The sequence below is a fragment of the Rhamphochromis sp. 'chilingali' genome (assembly GCF_963969265.1).
Source record: "Rhamphochromis sp. 'chilingali' genome assembly, chromosome: 1".
In the NCBI taxonomy this organism is placed as follows: Eukaryota; Metazoa; Chordata; class Actinopteri; order Cichliformes; family Cichlidae; genus Rhamphochromis; species Rhamphochromis sp. 'chilingali'.
In genome coordinates, this window is record NC_137929.1 from 31,424,690 (window position 1) to 31,447,501 (window position 22,812).

General features: G+C 41.1%; 1 protein-coding gene across 4 annotated transcripts in view; it reads left to right on the forward strand.

The window, feature by feature from the left end:
* The window catches only part of LOC308412070 (regulator of G-protein signaling 12-like), a 46,083-nt gene that overhangs the window by 6,261 nt on the left and 17,010 nt on the right, over positions 1–22,812 (forward strand). For 2 of the 4 annotated variants that reach the window (XM_080906154.1, XM_080906153.1), the window contains exons 4-5: positions 17,743–17,764; positions 22,027–22,196. In XM_080906154.1, coding sequence (XP_080762280.1) covers positions 17,743–17,764; positions 22,027–22,196 — 192 coding nt within the window. Of the gene's footprint in view, positions 1–3,186; positions 3,448–13,159; positions 13,295–17,742; positions 17,765–22,026; positions 22,197–22,812 lie in introns of those variants that run through there. The other 2 variants (XM_080906156.1, XM_080906155.1) reach the window with 2 other exon arrangements.

Here is a 22,812-nt window from a genome sequence, read left to right on the forward strand (position 1 = left end):
AATTACTTTGCATCAATCAAGAGTAAAATTGCCTCTGAGTATGCCATCACCCCTAGCAACTAAGACATCTCTTCTCTAGTGCTGTTATGAGGTGTCTATTCCTGCCTGCTGTTAAATTTAAAAGGGGATGTTTTGAGCTGTCATATACTCTGCTTGTACAAAATAACATTGGCTGAATAGAAAGGTAGGTGTTCTCATGCTTGAAGCAGTCTGTGAAATTATCTAATCTCTTCCCCCCCTTGTCTCTCAGCGTTAGTTTGATCTGTTACATTGTTTTGTAGATCTTTGATATCTTTGTTTTATCATCTCTAGGCTGGTGGGACCTGCAGTGGCACAAACAAAGAGAGGCAGGCTTAGGCTAGTCTCAGTTGGCTCAGTTAAATACAGCATATGTTTTGATACTAAGTGTTGATTATCTACAGACAAGAGTACTACATGACTTCTGTTAGTAATTACATGCTATCTAAAAGATAACTATAGCTTCATTGTCTGAAAAATGAAGCCATTGTAAAAGAGCTTTTAAACTTGCATTCAAAACAGACAGCGGGCCTATTTGCTTAAATGCTAGTTTCAGGAGATTTCAAATAAAACAAGGTTTCATTTTGTAAATTAAGAGTCAGACTAACAGCTTTTCAGTCTCAAGTAGTTAGTTTTTCTCAGTTTTGCACTCACATTTACGTGCCCATTACTCCTGGTTTCAAAACACCAGCAGTGCCACAGTGAAAATAATGAGTTGTGAGTATCACAATGAGATTTCACTAATTAATGGGTAATCTTATGGTGGCTGTGTCCATGTTTTATATATAATCTATGTAGGAACACTATAAAATGACAGAAAAATGGAATACAATGAAATGAAAAAATGTAACTTTGCTTGTTTTGAAATATAGGGCTCATTTTTTGTGCTGTGCAACAATATAAAACAAAATGGACAGTTTAACGATTCTTTTAACATCAGTGTGAGTATTTCCAACTGACGACACTAACGCCTGTAGCTTAAAGAAAAATATTGCTCATCCTTGCTTAAATTAGACCTGAGCTTCATAACAGGTTGCTGTATTGTGGGTTTGTTTGTCTTTGTTTCATAATGTGCCAAATGTTTTCAGCAGGTGGCAGTTTAAGACCCAGACTCTGTTTTACAGAGCTGTGCTTCTACATGTAGAATGCGGTTTGCATAGGCCCTCCTTTAATAAGATGTCTATATGATGATATATAGCTGCATATATTGTTCAGCATTAATGGTGCCTTCACAAATGTGTATTTTACCCATGCCACATGCACTAATGCACTTCCACAGATCGAGCCGTATGATATCACTATTCTTTAGTCAGTATGATGTGGTGTGTGTGATTTCCAAAAATCCCAAATTCAAATTTTCAGTGATAAAATCTGTTTTTAATCTGCAGTATTAAGTCACGGTACTGCTATACATTCCAAATAATAAGAGTTTAGGGAATTTATGATTTTCAGAGACTTTTCAGTGTGCACCTCGGGCTCTGCTCTGGATTTTAATTTCACAAGCTTTCATCTTGCAGTCATGGCCAGATATCAGGTTTTCTATAAGCAACTCTGTTCTCCCATAGCAAATTAAAGCCATCCAATGGCACCAATTTGGTTCTTATAGACTTACACATATGCAGAATTGGGTGGTGCCTCTTAAGCACCAGATTTGGAGAATGACCTGTTCAGGAAATGATTTTTAGCATGGGAATCTTTGAAGAATGAAGTGAAATTTAAGGACTTGTTTCCCCCCTACTTTGAAGGTTGTGGTCCCCTTCAGAGCAAAAATAAGTGACAAATGATGGACACAGCAAGCTGATGCACTGTAGTAAACTCTTTACCTCAGAAGACTCTTTAACCTCCTAAGATCCGAGCTCTTCTACGGCATGCATTTTTAATTTCTCTTTGATATTTGGGCATATTGGGGCCCGATGAATGTAAAAACAAAGAATTACCAGATTTTTTTTTTTTGCCTTATTTTTGTTTTTATGAAAAATTAGAGCCACATATGAGGATATTTGTTTAAAATCTTGATAGAACAGTAGCAGTATAATGTCTTCATAAGTGGAAATAAGGCCCTTGTAGAGCAAAATTGAGTATTTTGGTCTAAATAACCCAAAATGTGATGTCCAGGTTAATACAGGGAGAAACTCCTGTCCAAGTGTTTGGTTTCTGCAGGATTTTCTGACTTGTGTATAGTTGTGAAGGACTGTTCTCATAACAAGCCTTTTCAGAAAACACACGATAAGCTCTCATTCAGTGCATCTGGACTCACAAGGACACTGTGAGGCTCTTTACGAGTTCCCCCTCATGGATAACTTCTGTATGCGTTCTTGTAGCATTTTGTGTCCATAACAATCTGAAACTATGGGTGACACAGTGGCCAGAAATGAGCATACTTCTGGAATCTTTCCTCACACGGCTCTGACATGTCATAGTAGTAGTAGTATTGTTGCTTTTCAGTGTTTGCCTTCCTTCTTCACCAGAAGAAGAAACTGCTATATAACCCTGTGCTTGTGTATGTAGTAATTCATTTTTTTTGCCCCTGCTGCTTTTCCCTCAGAGAGTACTCCGATGCTAAGCTTTTCTTCGTGCTGAAGAGCGTCCTGTTTTGTACATCCTTGTATTATTTCTCATTCAGAGCCCCACTGCAAACCCCCACCACCCCACACACCCACACACAGCCCCCCACATCCCACTGCCCCGGTGCTGTAAGCCTGTGTCTCACTCATCACACACTCAGCTGCAAACAGATGCTTTGCGCCCTCCACGCTCAGCAGACGACAGTGTGTTCAACTTTGCAAAGATGACACCATTAGCTGGCTGCTGCGACTGTGCTCAATCTGACTATGTTCGGAGGTGTTGCGGCATTTGAGAACATCTGTTCCTGCGAGCCGTTAATGGTTAATGCGTGCCGTTTGATTCGGGTAAATTTGCTGGGGAAATTTTTTGCCTCTTTGCTCCGTGCCTGAAGTTTCTCCCTCTCCTTTCCTTTTAGGTGTGGAAACATTAGCGGCTTTTGTTTACATGATTGTGGGTAAGAGATGTATGCTGTGGGCGTAGCAGAAACCCAGACAGGGCATGAAGACACAGACGGAGAGGGAGGTAAATAGAGAAGGAATGAGGAGGAATTCACAGCAAAGAGAGCGAGAGAGGGAGGGAGAGAGAAAACGAGGGGAGGGATATTGATAGAGAGAGAGAGAAAAGAGAGAGGAAGAGAGGGGGAGCTTTTGAACTCTCAGTGGCTGTCAGGATTTTCGGCTCCTCTGCACGCTCTCTCCTCCCTCGCTCAGCTCTGCCTCTCTGCACTGCAAACACAGACTCGCACACGCACCGCGCGAGATCCAGCGGATGGACTCTCTTACACACACCAGGCGTGTGGAGTAGCGCTGAAGACGGGCAAAGCACACAGCGCCATACATGGAGCAAACTTTAACGCTCAACTCCGTAAGTCACAAAAATCCTGCCACGCGTGCTTTTTTTTTGCCCATTTGGTGATGGCACCTTCATCTTTCACACTAGGGATGTCTTGGCTGCCACACTATTACTTCTTCTTTGGGCTCTTTGTAGCTCCTGTTGTAGCTTTCTGAGCAGCATACAGTGGTTAGCTTGTGTGGTCTGTCAGAGGAATGTTTTGACCAGTGCCAGCTGAGACTCCCATGTGCTGTGTGACACACACTACACTGCTGTATGCAGGAAAATGTGGCATTGCGTCTAGATCAGGATGCACGACGACTTTAAATTAGATGTCGTACTGAAAGAGTTTTGTTAAGTGACCCGGAGGCTTGTTATTGTAAACTGCATGGGGCCTTTTCAATGAAGCGCGCTCTGTTGCACTTGCCCCGAGAAATGACCCTTTCCGCAGCGAGTCGGCAGCACCGGGAGAAGTTCGATTAGCTGAAGCGACGTTGAGATCCGGCGTCGTCGCTGTCGGATGGTATTAAATCGGCAGTGAATTCTCTGTAGCTTTTTATTCTGAGGGAGTCATCTAACAACCACAGTTTAGTCTGAACTTGAAATGGTTGCCTGTGGTTTTACCTTGCCCTTATTTGCTTTGTGCAGGCATGTCTTCGTGTTTGATTCACCAGCCATCTCTATAACATATCTTTCCTAACACATTTCACAACTACTTTCTTTGGTAATGTGGAATCATACATGAAACTAAGCTTTAATGACTAGTGATTTAGTCATAGATGCCATACTTCATTATGTAAATTTGTGCCCTATTTTTTTGGTTATTATTTTTTAATGCGGATGTTGGGACTTGAGAAGATGAGCAGGTATCGAATCTTCCTGTGAATTAGCAGTAGTGTAAGGAGAACACGACACACTTTTATGTCTCTGACATCACATGGCCAGCTCTGTTAGAGTGGGTGGACAGCTGTGCTCACGATATTTGTCCTTAGGCCACACACACACACACACACACACACACACACACACACACACACACACACACACACACACAAAGCCAGCAAACAAAAATGGTGCATTAACACAATAAAAGTTATTTTGCTGTCCAGCTGCTCTGTGTTGGAATATGCAGCGGCCTTTAACCAGCTGAACAGATGTGGCTGCGGTTGCTGACTTTGCTGTTTGACCCAACTGTAACCACGGAAAATACCCGCTGCCTCACCATCTCTAAATGCAGGCGTACTGCTGCTCCACTCTTGGCTGTTGTCATACCAACATCACTTAGCGACATTTGAGACTATGGGAGTTTTAAAAAATTGTTTTTTTAGTTAACCACACAGCCCTTCATCAATGCCTGTTGATTTTGTATGCGTGAATCAGAACGCTCTGAAGCTCATACATTCCCCTCTCTCTGTTTACCTCGCTCACTATTACTATTATTATACTTATCTGCTTCACTGAAAAGGAACCTACTGCCAAGGGTGTGGAGGTTATTCAATGAGGAACGACTCTAGAGCTGCCAGACTTTTTTTAACCTCCTTGGTAACAGTTGAAACATGTCTGGTGTACAGTGGACTGCTCGTTGTGTTCAGCTTTTTACCTCTCGCATGAAGCTCAGATAATGCCGGGGCATGTTTACTTCCCGTATGAGACGTTGAGCAAGGCTGCAGACAGGCTTGGAAAGTTAATATTGTTGGCATCTTTTTGGCCTTGTGTTGGCGCAAGATGATGCAGAACCAGGCCAAGGTCTTGTCGATATTACACTGTGGGAGTCATAAACATGGCCCACTGGTGAAGCCTAAACACTGACTTTACCTCTTAAACATTTTTTTAACATCATCTTTCTCTGGTCAACATCAAATGTGGTATTTCCAACGCCTGGTTATTGCCTGATCTTGTTATTTTTGGCTGTGTAAAATACCACTTATTACTCAGTTTGCAACCTACATGTGTTAGGATGTTTCAAAGAAAAGGTTAGCCAAATTATGTAGTGCTAGATCATTCTCATATTGTGTAGTAAAGTTGACTTACTGTACCCTTTCTCAGTGTTTTCCTTTTTAAAATGTGTATATTGTTGCAGTGGTGGATGCCCAAGTTAAATATGGCCAGAGTATTGAATAATTAGGTCAGGGTACATACAAGTAACCTCAGTGAGTCAAAAGCTCAGGCTTCAGGCCTCTATAAAATGCCCAGTTTGAGAAAGTTTTTCAACTCTTGGCTCTCACTGATGTCACAGAGAGGGGAAAATCCCTAATATAGTCATCTTCAGAGCACAGCTTTTCTAGTTAGGAGGGGCAGCCAATCAGAAGAAAGTCTTCCAATGATGTCTGCATCAAGGCCCAGTATAATATAAATAAGGATTATTTTGAACTGGCAGTCATGCAAAGCTGCTCCAGTAGATGCTGCAGTTAAATGATGATGGTGATTGTTTTTATAGGTCACCTTGAAACAGAAGCTGACTGATTGTTTTCAAAACAGAAATAACTGTCTGACCTATTTGTAATTTTACATTGTGAGCTTTACCATACATCCTTACAATCTACAGGACATCTTAGGCCTGAGTGATAAACATTGGACCAACTTGCCTTCACTTCTTTCCCATTTCACTAAAGTGGCTTTGGGTTCCCAGCATGACCAAAGGGATTAGACAGAGGGGTTTAAGGTCAGTAGGACTTAAAGAGGAAGTAAAGAATTATGCTACTTCTTGTATTCTGCAACATATGGCCTTGTTACATTTCCAGATGGCAAATAGTATTAGTATAATCTTATTGTCATAAAACAAATGTAGCCATACACCCAGACTTTTCAGAAAACTTTAAAAAAAAAATTCGTTTGGTAAAAAACTGAAGGGACTGTGAGCTAATTATAGGTGTCTGGTTTCAGGTTGGAAAGTCCATTTCTGGTGGTTTTTCTTTCTTTCTTTCTTTTTGTGGAAAAGAAAGGGAGCAGCAGGAGGGTGTGGTCGCGTCTTATGTGGTTTACTCACCTCCAGCCCTCCAGGCTCATGTGTACACAGCCCTTTCACTGTGATAATAAACTGCTGTGGGAAAGGTCCTGATCACTGGTTTTGGTTGCCTTCTCTGAAGTTGTTCTGTTTTTGTGGAGTTCAGCTGTGAATTGTAAATCGAAAGGCTTCTCATTTGTTGCTTATTTTGTATGCGGCCCTGCTTTAACACTGTGTTACTTTACAACAAATAGAGTTGAAGTCATGTTTTCATGTATGCTTTTAGGCTTGGTGGTCAGACCATTTTCACACATGATGGCAACCTGTGTAATTAATTTTATTACATTTTCATCATTACACAGTAGCTCTGAATATGAGAATGCAATGTCATGCATGGAACTGTATTTATCTCGAGTATAAGCCAGTTGATGATCTAATGGTTAAGAATAAAACAGGTCATTGCTTTCATTGCAATTGTGTGTCTGTTTGGTTTAAAGGCCTCGTGTCTAAATCAAACAGTAATTTCAGTAGTGAGAACTGATCTGACAACACAATTCTGACCATCCAATGAGTAAAGCAAAAGCAAAGCAGTAGAGTAAACACATCAATTTATAGGAATGCTAGAAGTACCTTTCAGCTTTTTAAAAAATAGCAACAAGCGCACAAGCACACGAGTCGCACCACACAAATCATACAAATGCCAGTTTAATCCAGACAGAAGCAGAGCTTTACCCATCTGCTCTGACTAACCTGTAATTATTGAGGAACAGGCAATAGATTACTGCTGATCATTGGGATTAAGAGATGAAAGGCAGCGTACTGACGGTCTCTTCCATGTAAATCACTCATACAAGTCTTTGAAGAGATAATTTGTTTACTAAATGGAAACTAAGTGGACCCTTCATGTGGCTAATAGCCAAAGGCCAGACATGTGACATTTCAGCAGCATTATACTGTTATGGATTGTTATCTGTTTAAATAAGAAATCGTTTCACTTAAACTTCCCAGAGGTCAGTAGCACAATGGAAATGTTGGCTTCCTACTCACGCTGGAGGATGAAGTGATCTTTGTATGCATGAATAACACAACAAGCTTAGATCAAAATTTCTAAATGACATTTACAGTATCTTCAGCAAGTTTTTTTTCCATGTATGTTTTTGTTTTGTGTTTTAATCTAAATTATTTCTGTGGAATAAGCAGATGGCGAGATGAGATAACAGTCTTGATCAAAAAGACGATGCTTTTATTCTTTTCCACTCCTCTGTCAGTATAATGGAATAATTACACATTAACAGAGACCTTTTGCTGTAATGGTTTTGCCAAGTTTATATCTAGAAATAGTGGGGAGGAAAACCAAAAAACATTTTATTTTTGTCAAATTCAAATGCTGAATGGTTTGAGCAGTGTTTTTTAGCGATGTCACATGCCTTCTAACGTCATGCAAGAATCAACAAGTTTCAAAACTGTCACTGTAAAATCAAAACTAACCAAGAACATGTGAAGCTCAGTTGGATCACCAGTCCAGCCTTCATTTCTGGGCCTATTATGGCAAACAGCATTACTCAACAGTGCATGACATTAAGTCACAAATATGACTGTTTGCTCTGTACAAGTCATCAAATATCTTCTTCTCCGAAGGGTCTGAGTGTGGTTTCACAATCCTTGAACCACAGACATAACAGCGATACCAGATCTTACGAGACGGTCATTGTGTTCGTGTTTTTCCCATTCCTGCCCCTTTTGCATCACATAACCATGCTGACCTCATCAGATCCTCGCTAATTTGATAGGACGGCCTTGCAGATTTGTCGTGACAAATAAGATTATCACAGTAAAAACATTGGATCCTCTAAAAATCAAACACAGTGTTGCCTGTCAGGAGTTTCATAATTTTCCAAATCAGTCCCTTTCCTTGTCTCCCTACACTCCTTGCATGTTTGGAAAAGAGATGTGTCTTCCCTCTTATCAGCTGCCGCACCCTCAACCTCCCTCCCTCAAAAGGAAGTTGCCTTCATGCAAGGCGCTTTCTGATGTTATTTTCAGGGAATAGTTTGTCGGCAGCCACAGATAGCAGGCCTAGATTATTTTCCGTCTTGGGTCAGGATTGGTTGTTTGAGAACTTACCATGCAATTAGTCTTGTGACAAGCAGCACTTATTGCTGTTGTAAAGCCTGTCTAGAAATCTTTCGTGTGTTGATTGAATTAAGTAGAGGCTCAGCACTCACACAAAACCTATTCACTTTGTGGCAGCAGACGGCTTCTTCAGCTGTGAATGCTGAAGCAAAGAACAGAAAAAAGCTCTTTCTCAAGGCATTTTAACATGCTTTGCTCTTGTTGTGTGCTGAGACGTGCTCACCTGGACGCAGAAGGTTTTCCGCCCGAGGGAGGTCAAAGGGCAGGAGTAGACTTAAAGGGCTGAGGAGGGCTGTTCTGTGTCCTTTGTGACAGGAGCTATGGATGACTCAGCTCTGCACCAAAAATAGCTTCTAATTACTGCATGACAGATTTTATCCTTGCTTTAAAATAGAGTCCCACTTATATTGTTTTTTTTCATGCCACTGCTGATTTCTAGGGAGCAAAAAAGTTCCTGATATCTCTCTATGTGCAGATATTCTTGTACTCTTATACTGTATTTGCTCTCACGACAATGAGAGAATCTGGTGGCTCTGTTAAGTTCTTGTCCACTTAGATGAAAATGCAAAATGAGTGATCAACTTCATCCTATGTTGAAACATTGTGGTCTCTTCTAGAACCATAATGATATATTGACATGCCAATATAGTGGTCGATATTAGCCGTTTTGTAATATGTGTAATTGTTGTCTGTTGTGGTTGTATTGAGAGTGTCCATGTGAGGATAGATAAATGACGACTGCAGAACAAATCTACCTATGGGTACAAAAAAGGAACCTGAAACTGTTTGGCGATAGATGGGTATCTGTATTTATGATGGACAAATTCTAAAGTTAAAAATGTAAAAAAAAAGAGATGGGAGACGCAGCCTTTAACCAGATTATGAGTATTGACATTCCATTTGTACACCAGAGAACACTCTATGGCTTGCTGTAATAACAAAGCAAGATTATGTTTAGACCATATTATAAGGATTCCTAACTAGCTACACATACCAAATGTTTAAATCGGATTTTGTATTTGTTAAGTAGTTTGTTGTTTGGGGTTTCACTTGCCCAATAATGTACATTTATTTAAGAAGAATGGAAGTTCATACATTTCAGTCAAATAAGGCAACAACTAGGGCAGCCTCATGTCACACCATAAATTTCTAGGTAATATAAAAATCTCATATCATGACATCAATGATAAATCAATGTCACGCATTTATGTTTGCTAGTGCCCACAACAATGAGACAAGCCCAGACATGTCTGAGAATGAGAGGCCTTTGTCAGCCTCCGGTGACAATTTAGGACTGAAAAAAAGGCAGCTTAAATAATCTTAAATAATAAACTATACTCTGCAAAAAGTAAACTGTAAAATGTTTTCACCAGCTGAGTCAAAAACACAATGTCGACTCAAATCCGGCTATGAAGGCACATGATGAGGAGAGATGCTAGTAGCTGGTGATGTTACTCAAATGTTCAGTATTTGTTTTTGTTTGTAAATGTATGTAAATGTCATATGTCATCATTTCTTTGAGACATTGCAATCTAATGTCCCACTGCTAGTAACGATGAATGAGGGAAGGCGCTATAAGCATTATTTATACTGGCTAGCAAAGGTTGACTCACTTAGTTTATGGTTTCAATCGCTACTTTTAAGATTTCCTGAATACAGAATGAAACTTATAGTTTTGGGTGATTTTATGTTATCCAGCACTTGCTTGGTTTAAAACAGCAGCCAGAATACCAAACTCAAGACATTAAAAAAAAGTCCGATAAACCATTTTCACGCTGCCTACGTCCATATTATACAGTTTCTAGTTCTATCCTTCCAAAAACAAACAAAAAATAAGAGTAAATTTAAAGTAAGATGAACTGACAAAGAGTTGTAAAAACAATGCCAGAACACTTCATACAGATGGCACTTTTATGTTGGTTTCTAAATTCATCGAACAGCTCTGCAGGATAAAATGTGTAATACCACAATTTTTACATTATGTTTTGTAAAACTAAAGAGCAAGCACAAATGCTGACATCAGTAAGACAGACAAACCCTCTCCAGCTGACATATCAGCGTGGCTTTACATGAAAGCGTACACATTGAGCCTTTTAGTTCTGCGCTACAGTGTAAAGTACAAGAAGGTACTTTCATCTGCTCTGTTATTTCCCGTGGGGTTACCATAGCGGATGGATCCGCATATTTGATTTGGCTCAGTTTTTTACACCAGATGCCCTTCCTGACGAAAGCCTTCCATTTATCCGGATTTGGGACCGACACAAGGACACAAGGACTACACTAGCTTGTGATATCCTGAGGTTGGGTTTTGTGTCCCCACCATCATGGCACTGAAGTATACAGAGAGATTATTGTGCTCAAAACTTACAGCCCAAATCTTAGTTGTTTGAGACGTTCCTGGAGCTATGTCAGCCCAGTCTAAAATCATAACAATTTTCACCTGTGAGCGGCTTGTCTTATACATCTCCCTTTTTTCTTTAAATTTCTGGATAAAAGCAAGCTCTAGTAAACAGATTTATTAAATTACGGGCAGACACTGTTGCAAGATTTATTTATTTTTTGTGCAGAATCCTTTCAAAAGATCCAGTCTAAAGCACAGTTTGTTTGTTTCTTTGGGAAGTGTGAAGTGCACACCAGATGATGTAAGGCTTTGTTCAGACCAGTAAATGTAGTTCCCACATTCACTTCAGGAAGACAACTTCATTAATGCAGAGGGCTTTACGTAGCAAGCTCTGGCAGGAAAAAAAGGACCATATTTACAAAAAACTTAACTAAATGACATTACGTGTAAGTGTTTTGCTACAACTTACAGCGAGAGGGTGTTTCTCTTAGATAAATGAAGAGATAAATGAAGGTGCGAATTCCTTGTGGATTAGTTTGGAGCAAATTGGTAGGTCTTGGAGGCATGCACTGCGTGGGTGTTTTTCTGCTGCATCGGTTCACAGTACCAGGTGCTAAAAGCCTGGGTGAAACGGGATATAAATTGTAGGGTTTGTGATTAAATAAATTCACTCTAAGCCTGTTAAGGCAGTGACTGCTTTGAAACAACAACTCAACAAATGGATACACAGATTTTCCGGGATTTGCACTTTAAACACAATGAAACGCAGGATTGATAATAACATACCAGCCTGGTGCGTGTGGCACTGAATGGGGTAAATGGGGTAGTTTCATTTGCATTTGAGTTAATAAACGCAGCTGAAGATGTGCATGATCTCAAAGCAGATTCATCAACATGTGCTGCTTTTTATTTCCTGCCTCAAGATGCCTGAAAAAGATTTAAAATGCAGAAGAAGGAGCTTTTTGCACAGCATAAAGCAGCTATGGGCAACAGGTACTGCTATGTTGTTGTTGTTTTTTCTCGTAGCAGACTGTCACATTGAGTAGGTTTGCTTTAGTCTGAACATCTACTAAGACGGTCTTAAGCTCCCTGTCTGACAGCATGTCAAACCTGAGTTTGACTACTTCTGAAACTTTTTAAAAAAAAACATGCCGGGTGTGTGCAGGTTAAAACGCACAACTCAGGTTTTGATACTACAGGAAGTGATATATGTGTATATATGTGAGAGCCTGCAAGGAGAAACTGTCCAAAGATGTGCATTCTAGTGTATTTGAAACAATACTCGGCAATTTCTTTCCCTCATTTCTATTTGTTTTTAAATGCATTTACATACATGAGCGCACACCCACTCCAGATAGCCACAAGAATGCCACTACCACCCCTAACCCCACCCCCAAATAATCAGCACAGCCATTCAAATGAGATGTTTAACTTCCAAAGCGATCGAGCATGCGGAGATTTAATAAATAGGAGAAATCTACCATGCAAACCAAGCTGTTAATTTTGCTGAAATGAGTGGATGAGATACAGTGTCTATTAAGTCCGACGAATGCTTGGTCATTTGCCACAGGAAAACCTCAGAATGAGCAACCCCTGCTTTAAGAATAATAGCGGGTCTAAAAACAGTCGACATGTTGATTGTAGAGATTTGCCAGTTATGTGGAGGCACAGTGTTGCAGCAGAGCAGAGAGGAGTGATGCCAGATTTGAAAGGGGAAAAAAAAATCTTTTTCTGGTACATGAGCTTTAATAGCCAGCAGAAAAACGCCAGTTGACACGGCTGCCATTTGGAGTTTAAGAATAGCGCTCTGTGACAGCGGATAATGAAGCTCAGGATTTGGCTTGTGGACTACAAACTTTTATTTTGATTAAACAAAATTCATATGGTCTCAATTTTAGCTGACTGGGTCATTCTTGTCTCTCTCTCTCTCTCTTTTTTTTTCTTGAGTGAATTGAGAGAGGGAGCGAGAGGGAGCGAGAGGGAGTAGTGCCCCAGCTGGAAACAAAAGAGGGGGGAAGGCCGGTGTGGTTTTCACATAGCGAGCGCGCGTTTTTGCAAGGGGAATAAAAGGGGGTTAATTCATCTGATTCCTTCATGCCACTGTGGCAGAGGCTGTATGTATTGTCAAGCGGGTTGCCGTAGCAACAGCTGCAGAGTAAGGAAATCTTTCTTTCCTCTTTTTGCACCCCCCCCCCCCCCCACACCTTCTTTCTCTCGCTTTCTCTCTCTCTCCCTCCCTCCAGTACCTTGTCAGATTTCTTCCTCATCCTCCCTCCCTTATTCCCTCTTCCCAACTTGTACAAACATGCTTTGCAAAGTTTTGGGTGGGGAATGTTCAGGTATGCGTTCACACACACACACACACACACACATATTGTCTGCGTGCCGCTGGTGTTGCAGACTAGGGAACAATGAGTCTCAAAAAGAGACTTTCCTTCAAGAGGACTTGGAACTTCAACACTGTAAGTAAACAGTGGCTTGCCGGCTGAATCTCCTCTTCCTCTCCTCTTCCTCTCCTGTGTGAAATGAGGAGACTACTTGTGTTCACTCAGCTGTTTTTGTCATTAATCTCCCTCTTTGTCGCTCTTCTCACTCTCTCAGTCAGAACAGCTGTTTGAAGCGGCAGGGACTTGTCGGCTGTTTTGTTTTGTGGAGTGCTGGAATCGGCCATTATTTGTGTTAAAGTTTAGACCAGGCTTTTTGTACAGAAGTGTGAGGGATTTCTGGAAAGGCAACGTCTCGACCTAACTTTTTGAGGGCAGAGACGTGCCTAAACAAGCTCAAAAGATAAAAGAAGTCACTTTTTAAACATGTGAAACACACTCTGTGAGAGGTGATAGCGAGTGTGATTAACTAGGTGTTAATGGAGTTGGTCCTTCAACCATTTCACACTGATAAAAGTTTCAGTTGTGGTAGATCACAAACAAAGATCTGTCGGTGTGATCCTCTACGTTCCTTCAGCATGTGGTGTCTTGAGATGCCAGACTGTATGGCGTGGGGGGCTGTACCCGAGTAAAGCTGAAAGAGTGGTTTCCAGCTGGAGAGCCATATCGTGCTTTGTTTAGAGCCAGCAAGCTCGCCATGACTTCAGTTGTGATATTGGCCATTTGGTTGACAGACTTGCAGCTTTTTAGGGGAATTCCATTTGGGAAATGGGGTATTTTCACTTTTGACTCTATAAAAGGGATCAAAGAGGGCCTGCAGTGCTACTGCGCCACCCACAGTGCTCTTGCTTGTCACCAGAGGTGTCAACAGAGGAAGGAGGTGTTACTGACTAGAGGTGCCAGGGTCATCACTTTGGCCTCATTGTTAGAGACTTGTGGGCAAGGAAGCAATAATGAGTTGGAAAAACACAACACACTGACATGTGTGCTTGTGTGTGGTCTAACTCCAGCAGCAGATATCATTTTGGCTTCTTATCTTGCCAACTTTTAGAAGTACACATTTGTACATGTGTCTTTGTATTTGACAAAAAGCTTTTAGATAATAAGTTAGTTTATTCATGTATGGAACCACTTCTGCAGAAATCATTATATTTAAAAAGAGGAACAAGCTGAACAGCCACATATTTGGTGAACCCATGGATGAGATTACAACTCCACTGAAGAGATTGAGAAAAAATATCTTTCAATCGTGTTATACATAGTTGCATAGTCTGCCCACCAGAGAACACTCTGCACCTTCCCTGTTAAAAGAATGCTGCAAAAACCCATGATCTGAGGTGAGTTGAGCAGAGAGTGTATATAAGTAATCAGCTAAACATCCAAATTTTGGGAAAATCCTTTGATGTTTCAAGTGTCTGAAAGAAAAACAAATATCAGCCAGTATATAGCAGTTTTAAACCACCAAATATCGGTATGTGTCTTAAAAATTCTATATCAGTCAGGCTCTAGATGACATGAAAATTGATGACATGAGCTTCCGAGTCTGTAAAATGAGACCAGTGCAAACCTTCATAAGTTCTAATGGCCAGCAGGGGGGTGACTCTTCAGCTTGCAATAAGAAGTGCAGTTGTATAAAAATTGGAAATACATGTGTGGAAAAATGACACAATTGCTTGCATATGTGTAACATCAGTAAGCACTTTCCTGAACAGTTTATGTTGTCAATAATTAGTTGCCACTCATAGCACATTAACACTAAGCTGTATCAAGTAAAGTGCACTCCTATTTACAATAAAACTGAGCGTAAAGCAGAGTATGCTGTAGGGTGGAACTGCTGTGTGATTAAAAGGGGTAGGAAAGTAAATTGACAGGGACCCATTTATGTCTTTGTTATACTTTAAGTGACCACAAGTCCGATTTGGTCTGTTTGGGTCCGAGTGACACAAACTTCGTCATCACACTGTGAGCCTGAGGTTCCTGTGGATGTCCGTTTGACCACGTGGACTTTACATTACAATGCTTCGACCTCAAAGACGTATAATAAGTATGACTAATCAGGTTGTGGTGTCTGTTCGTGCCGGCAACAGCGTATAATCAAGACTTAACATAGAGGCATGCATGCAAAAATAATTGCTATCTCGGTTTAAAGTTCGCTGTCTGGGACCTTTCGACCTCGTGAGCCACAGCTAACCCCCAAATCACCGATGTAAGAACTGCGTAAAGAACAGAGAGTCCTTCGACTTCTCAGTGAGTTACTCTCCTCCTCGCTCGTCACATCCGGTTTTCAGACGATCAAAATGTGGCTAAATGTTCAACTTTGCTGATGAACGTTTGGTGGTTGAAGGTGGTTATGGCACAGTGATGCAGTCTGTGTATTTTTGGGACGATCGCATAGACAAAACAAGACATTTGAACCCACTGCCTTGGGCCTTGGAAACGTCTTTATTTTGATAACTCGCTGTTCCATTTCAAAATATGACATGAATTTTAATTAAATTGGATAATAATTTATCATGTGGCTGTTAGTCGGATAAGATCAAATAATTAGGGTTTTGCAACATTTGAGTTTATTTGGGTGCTTTAAGACATTTAAGACTTTTCTGTCACTAGGATAAATCTGTCATGATTGTGGTTGGAACCAGGAGATTGCAACAAATGTCACAAGCGAGTGATTTATCGCTGCTCTCCCACTTTTTGTGTAATTTCTGCTCTTGCACAACATGGATAGTTATCTAATTTGTCATCCATATAGATGTGAGTATTGAAGCACCGAGAATAGCTAAAATGCTCTTTTCAGTATTTAACCTTTTGTTTGGTCCAAACCAAAATTCACGTCACAGTTTTTTTGGGGGGGTTTTCCCACCTTTTTTTCTTAAACTGGACTCCAGCTGTGGTGCACTATATATTTAAGGTTTGAGGTTTAGCTGTTTTTAGACCCATAGGAACAGACAGATGGAGTGGGTGTTCTCTCTTTTCTCTCTTTCTTCTGTTTTGGCTTCACGTTGGTCCTCATCCTACCCACCCATGATTACTGTACACATGCGAGCCACCACAGAAGGGGTGGCTTTTTTGGGTGTTGACGATATAGGGGTTGGACTCAGCAGCAGCAGAGTTGTAAAGAAGGCTGTGATGGACAATTAGTGGTTTAGCGGTCTATGTCTGATAGAGCTTTTACATGTGGTCATTCCCAAAATGGAAACAAGCCGTCACGTCGGTGAGCATGACCGATCCCCCTAGTCTTTGTGCATAAAGTGAATAGGCTGCCATCTGAGGTTGTGCTGAAGCTGACTGATTTAAAGCTCCTAATTGAAAAATAAGAGTTTATATAATGAGTAAAATCAGAGCGGGGGGACAAAAACAGTCGATGTTCATTGTTTTCGTTGTTTATGTCATTCCTCTTATGATATTACAGCTCCACAATACAGAATTACGTGAGTGTACCAAAGCACAAAGTCTATTTGCTGCTGAAACCAAAGCTGGAGCGTGGCAATGAGAGCCTTGTTTAGTCGTATTTATCAGCTCTGAGTATTCACACTTTGAAGTGGCAGCTCAGAAAACACTCCTCTGGAAATAGTGCCTCCTTTTCAGATGAATCCTCCAACGCACACTTTTTTTCCTTCTTTTTTTGGAGTTTTCTTGGACAAAGCCCTAAGATTCTGCCTCTCATATCCTCCCCTGCATGTAAATATATATTTATGCTGTGGCTCTCCAGTTTGCACGTTAAATCTTTCTTTATTAGTGGGGTTTACACAAGCCTAACGCTGAGGCAGTGATTTTAAATTGAAGTATTGCCAAGTTAATATTCACTTATCCATGTTAAGCTCAGACATGGGTGGTGTTTTTATTGAGCCTTATTCTCTGGCTGTAATTACACTCCAATTAGGGCTCTGAGTACAAATGATTTCCATTGTGAATTAATCCACATATTATTTATCCCAATCAATTCATCTTGCTTTGTCTCAGCTGAAAATGTGAAGATAGTCAGTCAAACCAGTAATCAGCTGGGGATTCCTAATGATAATTTCTCTCAGTCTGCTTTCAGTGTATGGGTTAATTCCTGCAGCTCTACATAAACTTCTAAAAAGACGTCCGTGCCCAGTAGGGGAGCTCATGTCATTTGCCTTTCTTAGGGACATCTACACATGCATAAAACTGCAACTCTCCGAATTAACAAGTGAAAAGCTCATCGTTAACTAGTCTGCCTTGATGACTCCTGATCCTGTGACTTCAGTTAGCAGGAATGCGCACGTTAGTTCAGAGCTGTGGGTGGGGTACCAGTGTGGAGGTGTGAACAGCTGTCCATGGTACGGGTCGAGAGCCACCCACATAAAGTAATTGTGTAAGCCCCCCCAAGGTCCAACCCTTTCCAAGCAGCACACTCAGTTTTACTTACAAACCAGGAGGACACACAGCTCACAGGGATGCCTGAATGGACAGTGCTACCAGCACAGCATTCAGCCTCTTGTGTCTGCGCAGGAGGTCACGAGGGCAACTCCTCACTCATGTCTCTCTTTGTTCTCTTCCAGTCTGCTGCTTCATCAGATGGTGGTAAGTGCAACTCTTTTTTTTTTTTTATGAGAGTGTGGAGAGGAATTCAATCTGTGTGCTTATGAATATTTACAATCTTAAAACTGAAGTCTTTTCAGCATTCATCGTTTGGTTCATTTTTGTTGCTTTTTTATTTCTCATTTTATATTCCGCCCTCAACACAGAACTTTGTAGCTGCTCAATAAAGTGACCTAATAAAAAGTCTTTTAGCAAGCATGATGTATTCGCTGTAGGCAGCATGCCTCGTTAACAAATGTTGTTTACCCAGCGTGGTTGGGTTGCTTTCATGGCTAAGCTTGGATGCTGTCTGGTCTTCCCTTTCATAGCAGTTTTAACAGCGCTTGCTAACAGGCTGACCGAGGCTGTGTTGAGGAGTGCAGCTCCGCTTCTTTCACAGTTGATGTGGATCAGACATGCACGGCTGTTTGCTTTCTAAAGCTGTCTCATTAGCTGAGCAGCCAACAGTGTAGTAAACATAGGCCCTCAGTCCTAATACAATAAGCCAAGTCCAAACAAATAGCTTGTCAGAAAACCTCAAACCAGGACTAATTTGACCGTACTGTTAAAAGAAATATGTTTACTCATAATTTATGGAAAACTAGTCTAATTTTAATTGGACATCTACTTTAACTAGGATGTGGTGTAGGCTTGGAAGGTCATACAGAGGCCACCTTATGTTTCTTTCCATTTGAAATGGGAATTTCCGAGTTCCCAGTCAGAATTTTTAATGGGAGCAACAGCCTCAAGTGGGACTTCCAACTCAGAAAGTCATACCTCCATTCCAGACACCTAGGAACCCATGAGTGACACCACTCCCCAGTTAGCTTGTTCCAGTTGTAATGTAATGTTAAAAAAAAGAAAAAGGAAAAAAAAACATTTGTTTTGGTTCTTAGCACCACAGAGCCTGGTATTGCTAACAATACAGCACAGTACTTGTTTTTGTGTGCTTAAAAACAGCACGTCCTTGGATAGAGACTTTTCAGTGGTCTGCATATGGCAAATTTAGTGAGTCACAAATACACAACAGTGGCAGAAAGGATTAAAGGTTTTACGGGTTTACTACTGTTTACATTCACTGCTACTATCTTAGATTGTTAGCTAGCCGTGGGTGGTGCTTAGGGTTGCCAACCGTCCCTTAAAATACGGAATCGTCCCGTATTTCGAAACAAAAGTACACGTCCCGTATTGAGCTAATAAGGGACGCACTTTGTCCCGTAATACAGTGAGAATCAAAAGTAGTCTATAACTTTTAATGGAATTAACGCTTTGTTTGAAAACATAATTCCCAGCCCCTCTCCTGCTTTGTGACCAATGAGCTGACAGCACACTTACGAGTATGACAATTCAGATTACCACTCATCTCATTGGTCGAGGAAAGGTCGCTTACGGAGAAAATACCGGAAGACAACAAATGACCACAACAAGAAGCATGGCCAACAGGGAAACAAACGCAGACACTGCGGTGCAAGTCTCGGACGACAGTAAACCTAAAGCTGGGCAGACACTGTGCAATTTTTTTCAGTCACGTTATTCAGCTCCTGCTCAAACTGCACGATTGACTCGCAGTTGGTAGGTCACGATGCAGGTCTCACACTATACCGCCCGATGCTCTGATGCGACCTGAGTGCTCACACTGTGCCTCCATAAAATGAAGGTTATAACAGAAAATCTGTCGCGCTCTCTCTCTCCGTCTTACACTGACACAGACACACACACCACCACCATCAACTTTGCTAAATTGCTAATGAAAAACATTGATCGGGCAGCTGTGACTGAGCAGCAATGTAAATCCAACTATTTTCACGGTTGTTGTGGTCGTGATAATTTTGTGATGCCACATCGAAAAGGCTCGGATGAGCTTTCCAAAGTTCTACAAGTTGTGCCTCCATCGCTTGTGTCCAGATCACACGCTGCACAGCCGTGCTGCTCCATCTTTTACACCAACGTTTACGTGTTTGCGCGCGAGCAGTGTGAGCGGCTGTGGTGAGACCCTCACGAGCGATTGATGATCGGGAGCTGGTCGTGAGGTGTTAATCACTTCTCGTTACCCCACGTATACTACACGATGCACGATGAAGGCCAAAATCGGCTCAAAATGGGCCTAAAACCGCACAGTGTGAGCCCAGCATTAGAGCAGCAATGTTTGTTCCCCTCAGAGAAAGGGAAGAATGGAAAAAGGAAAACACCTGGCTGGAAAAAGTTAATATGGGCATGTGCAGTGAATATCAGCGCTATGTGGCCAGAAGTGTGATAATATAATTTATTTTGTGTAATAAACAACTGCAAGAATAGATGATTACAACAAATAGATGACTAATACATAAAAGTAATACATAGATGAATAATGATGATGAGTTATGATGCGTAATCATGGGAGCAAGTGGGTTTACAAACAGGAGCAGCTGATTAGCATTAGAAAAGCTGAAATAATACCTCAACTGAAGCCAATTGTACTAAATGCACTAAATGTGCACTGTTACAAGAATGTTTTTCTTTCTATTGTTTTCTATTATTTTAAGTTAAGCAGGACAGAGTTCTTTTAAAGAAAGATTTACTTATATTCTCAAAAGTTAAGCATGACAGGCTTCTGTTTAAGAAAGAGACCTGTTTTATCGTGTTAATGTTGTCATTTTGAGCTAAAAATAAATGGCTAAATGATCATTTGTTTCACATGTGTTCATATCACAAAGAATACACATCTACTTAAATCAAATTCAAGTCAAATGGTTAAAAAAATAATTTCACACACAAAAAAAGAGCTAGAAAATTCACCACACTGGGAAGGGTGAAGACAATTGGGTCGCCCGGCCCTGGCCATGAGGTGTCCCTTATTTATTTTTCAGGGAGTTGGCAACCCTAGTGGTGCTGCCCTGACTTAACAAATTCAGGCGGTGTTCCACATTCAGATTCCAACTGAGAACTTCCAGCTTATTTTGGAACGACCCATCAGAGCGGCACCATTGAGCCCGACTTAACAATCCAAGATGGCGGCTGTGCTTTTAAACATTGGTAAAGCAGTTTGTGCTGCTGTACTATTTGTACGTTTGCAGTCAGTGCTACCACTGTTGTGTATTTGTGACTCGACAAATAAGCTACATGCAGACTGACCTGTGAAAGCACAGTTTTTAAGTGCAACAAAAAAAAAAGTACTGCATGGTTTTGCTAGAAGTGTTCCACCTCGCCAAGGAGCAAAATAAATCCTCGGTTTTCCGACACATTCCAGCTACTGGAATGTGCTCAACTTGGGAGTGATGTCACTACCCGAGGTAAATAGAACGCAGCCTTACTCACAGTCAGTGATGTCATCTGCTATTTAGAGTTCTTTTATTTTGTTTGCAGATCTAGCCCACTCATGCAGGTGGATTGGCAAGATAAAGATATGCAGTACTACACCTTACTTGCCCCTGCTACCATTCCTTTCTGAAATGTAAAAACAACCGCTTAATTTCAGTTGCCTGCGCCAGCGAATTGACTTTCCACAGAATGACAACCGTGTATGTGTAACCAATTTGGCTGAGACCCTTTTTGTTCTTTTTGTTTTTACTGTGCGCTCCTCACTCGATCTGCTCACAGCTCTAAAGTGGCCATCTGCCGCCATGATAGCAGGTACTGTGTAGGCTGAGGCCACCACTTTAGCTTTGTACCAGCTCCTGTATTGTCACCCACACTTCCCTGTGGCCTTCCCTGTAATCAGCTGTGTCGCCTTTCTTTCCTCCTTTTTATCCTCTGCACTCTCTTTCTGCTGCTCCCTCGTGCAATGTGAGCAACCTCTGCTGTGTCTTTGTGCACTTCTTGCCTTTCTAGTCTAAAAAGCTTTAGGGTAAATTTTCCCCTCTCTAACAGGATCATTAATTTTCTGACAAATTGTGTGTTCTTTCCTTTATTTTAGATTTGCTTCAACTAAAGGAAAGGAAATTATTGAACAGGTTGTGAGAATTTTGAGTGGACTGCATGAATAGCATTAGCACGAGCGCCAGATGTGATTGATGTACCTACCTTTGGAAATTTCTGATTAACGAGGATCTCATTTCCATTTGCCATGGATTTAATTGCAGTCCAACTGTAGCTTTTGTTTTAAAAAACATTCAGTGAAGTTAAAACTGCTCAAAGGAAGTAAAACATACAAAACACCACTGTTATATTTAGAAAGGGTGAGAGGCCACAGTGGAGAATCTAGATCTGGTACCCCCCCCCCTCTGGCTGGAATTACCCTTTAGCATCAGCGCTCTCTAACCTTTGCACTGCACTCTCCTGTCTCGCAGACTATAGTGGGATCCAGCTGCAGAGCTGCTGCAGCCAGAGCAGCCTGAACAGTAATGGCAGCCTTCCAGGAGCAGGCAGCAACCGAGGGGCTCCAGAGCAGCGTGTGGCCAGCTGGTCCTCCTGCTTTGAGCGTCTCCTCCAGGATCCCGTGGGTGTGCGCTACTTCTCGGTAAGCTTGGAGAAAGAATCCTTTCGGAGGTTATCAAGAGTGTTATTAAGGGGTTTGCTGAAAGCTTCTCTGTGCTTTAGATTTGAGTCACTGATGTAGATCAAAGTCCTGTAATTCCAGATGTTACTTTTGGAGACTAATGAGCAAAAAAGGAAAGAATATTTTGAATACTTGAGGCATTATTTAATATTTCTGAGATTAATAGAAACTAGCTCCAACTGCAACACGGACAGACGTGTTAGCAAACACTTCCAAATTATCTCTCTGCCAGTTTATTTTAGTTCTGTACTTGTTCAACTGATGACTAATATGCATCCATTTTAGCTCAATTCTGAGCTCCACTGTCTTCAGAGGGAAATATTTACATCCAGATGTACTATTAATATTAGTATTAAAGAGTTGATATAGTGTAAAAAAAAAAAAAAAGCTGTAGTGTGATATATGAATGAATTCTTTTCCGTCTGGTTAAAGTGAAGAGCCATTTACCAACACTAAACCCTGGTGAGTGAGTGAGTTTATTGTCATGTACCATTTCCTCCCACATAAAAGATGTGCTTTTGAATTTAGCCCACAACACCTTCAGAAAGCTCAACATTAAGTTCTTCCATCCCAGAAC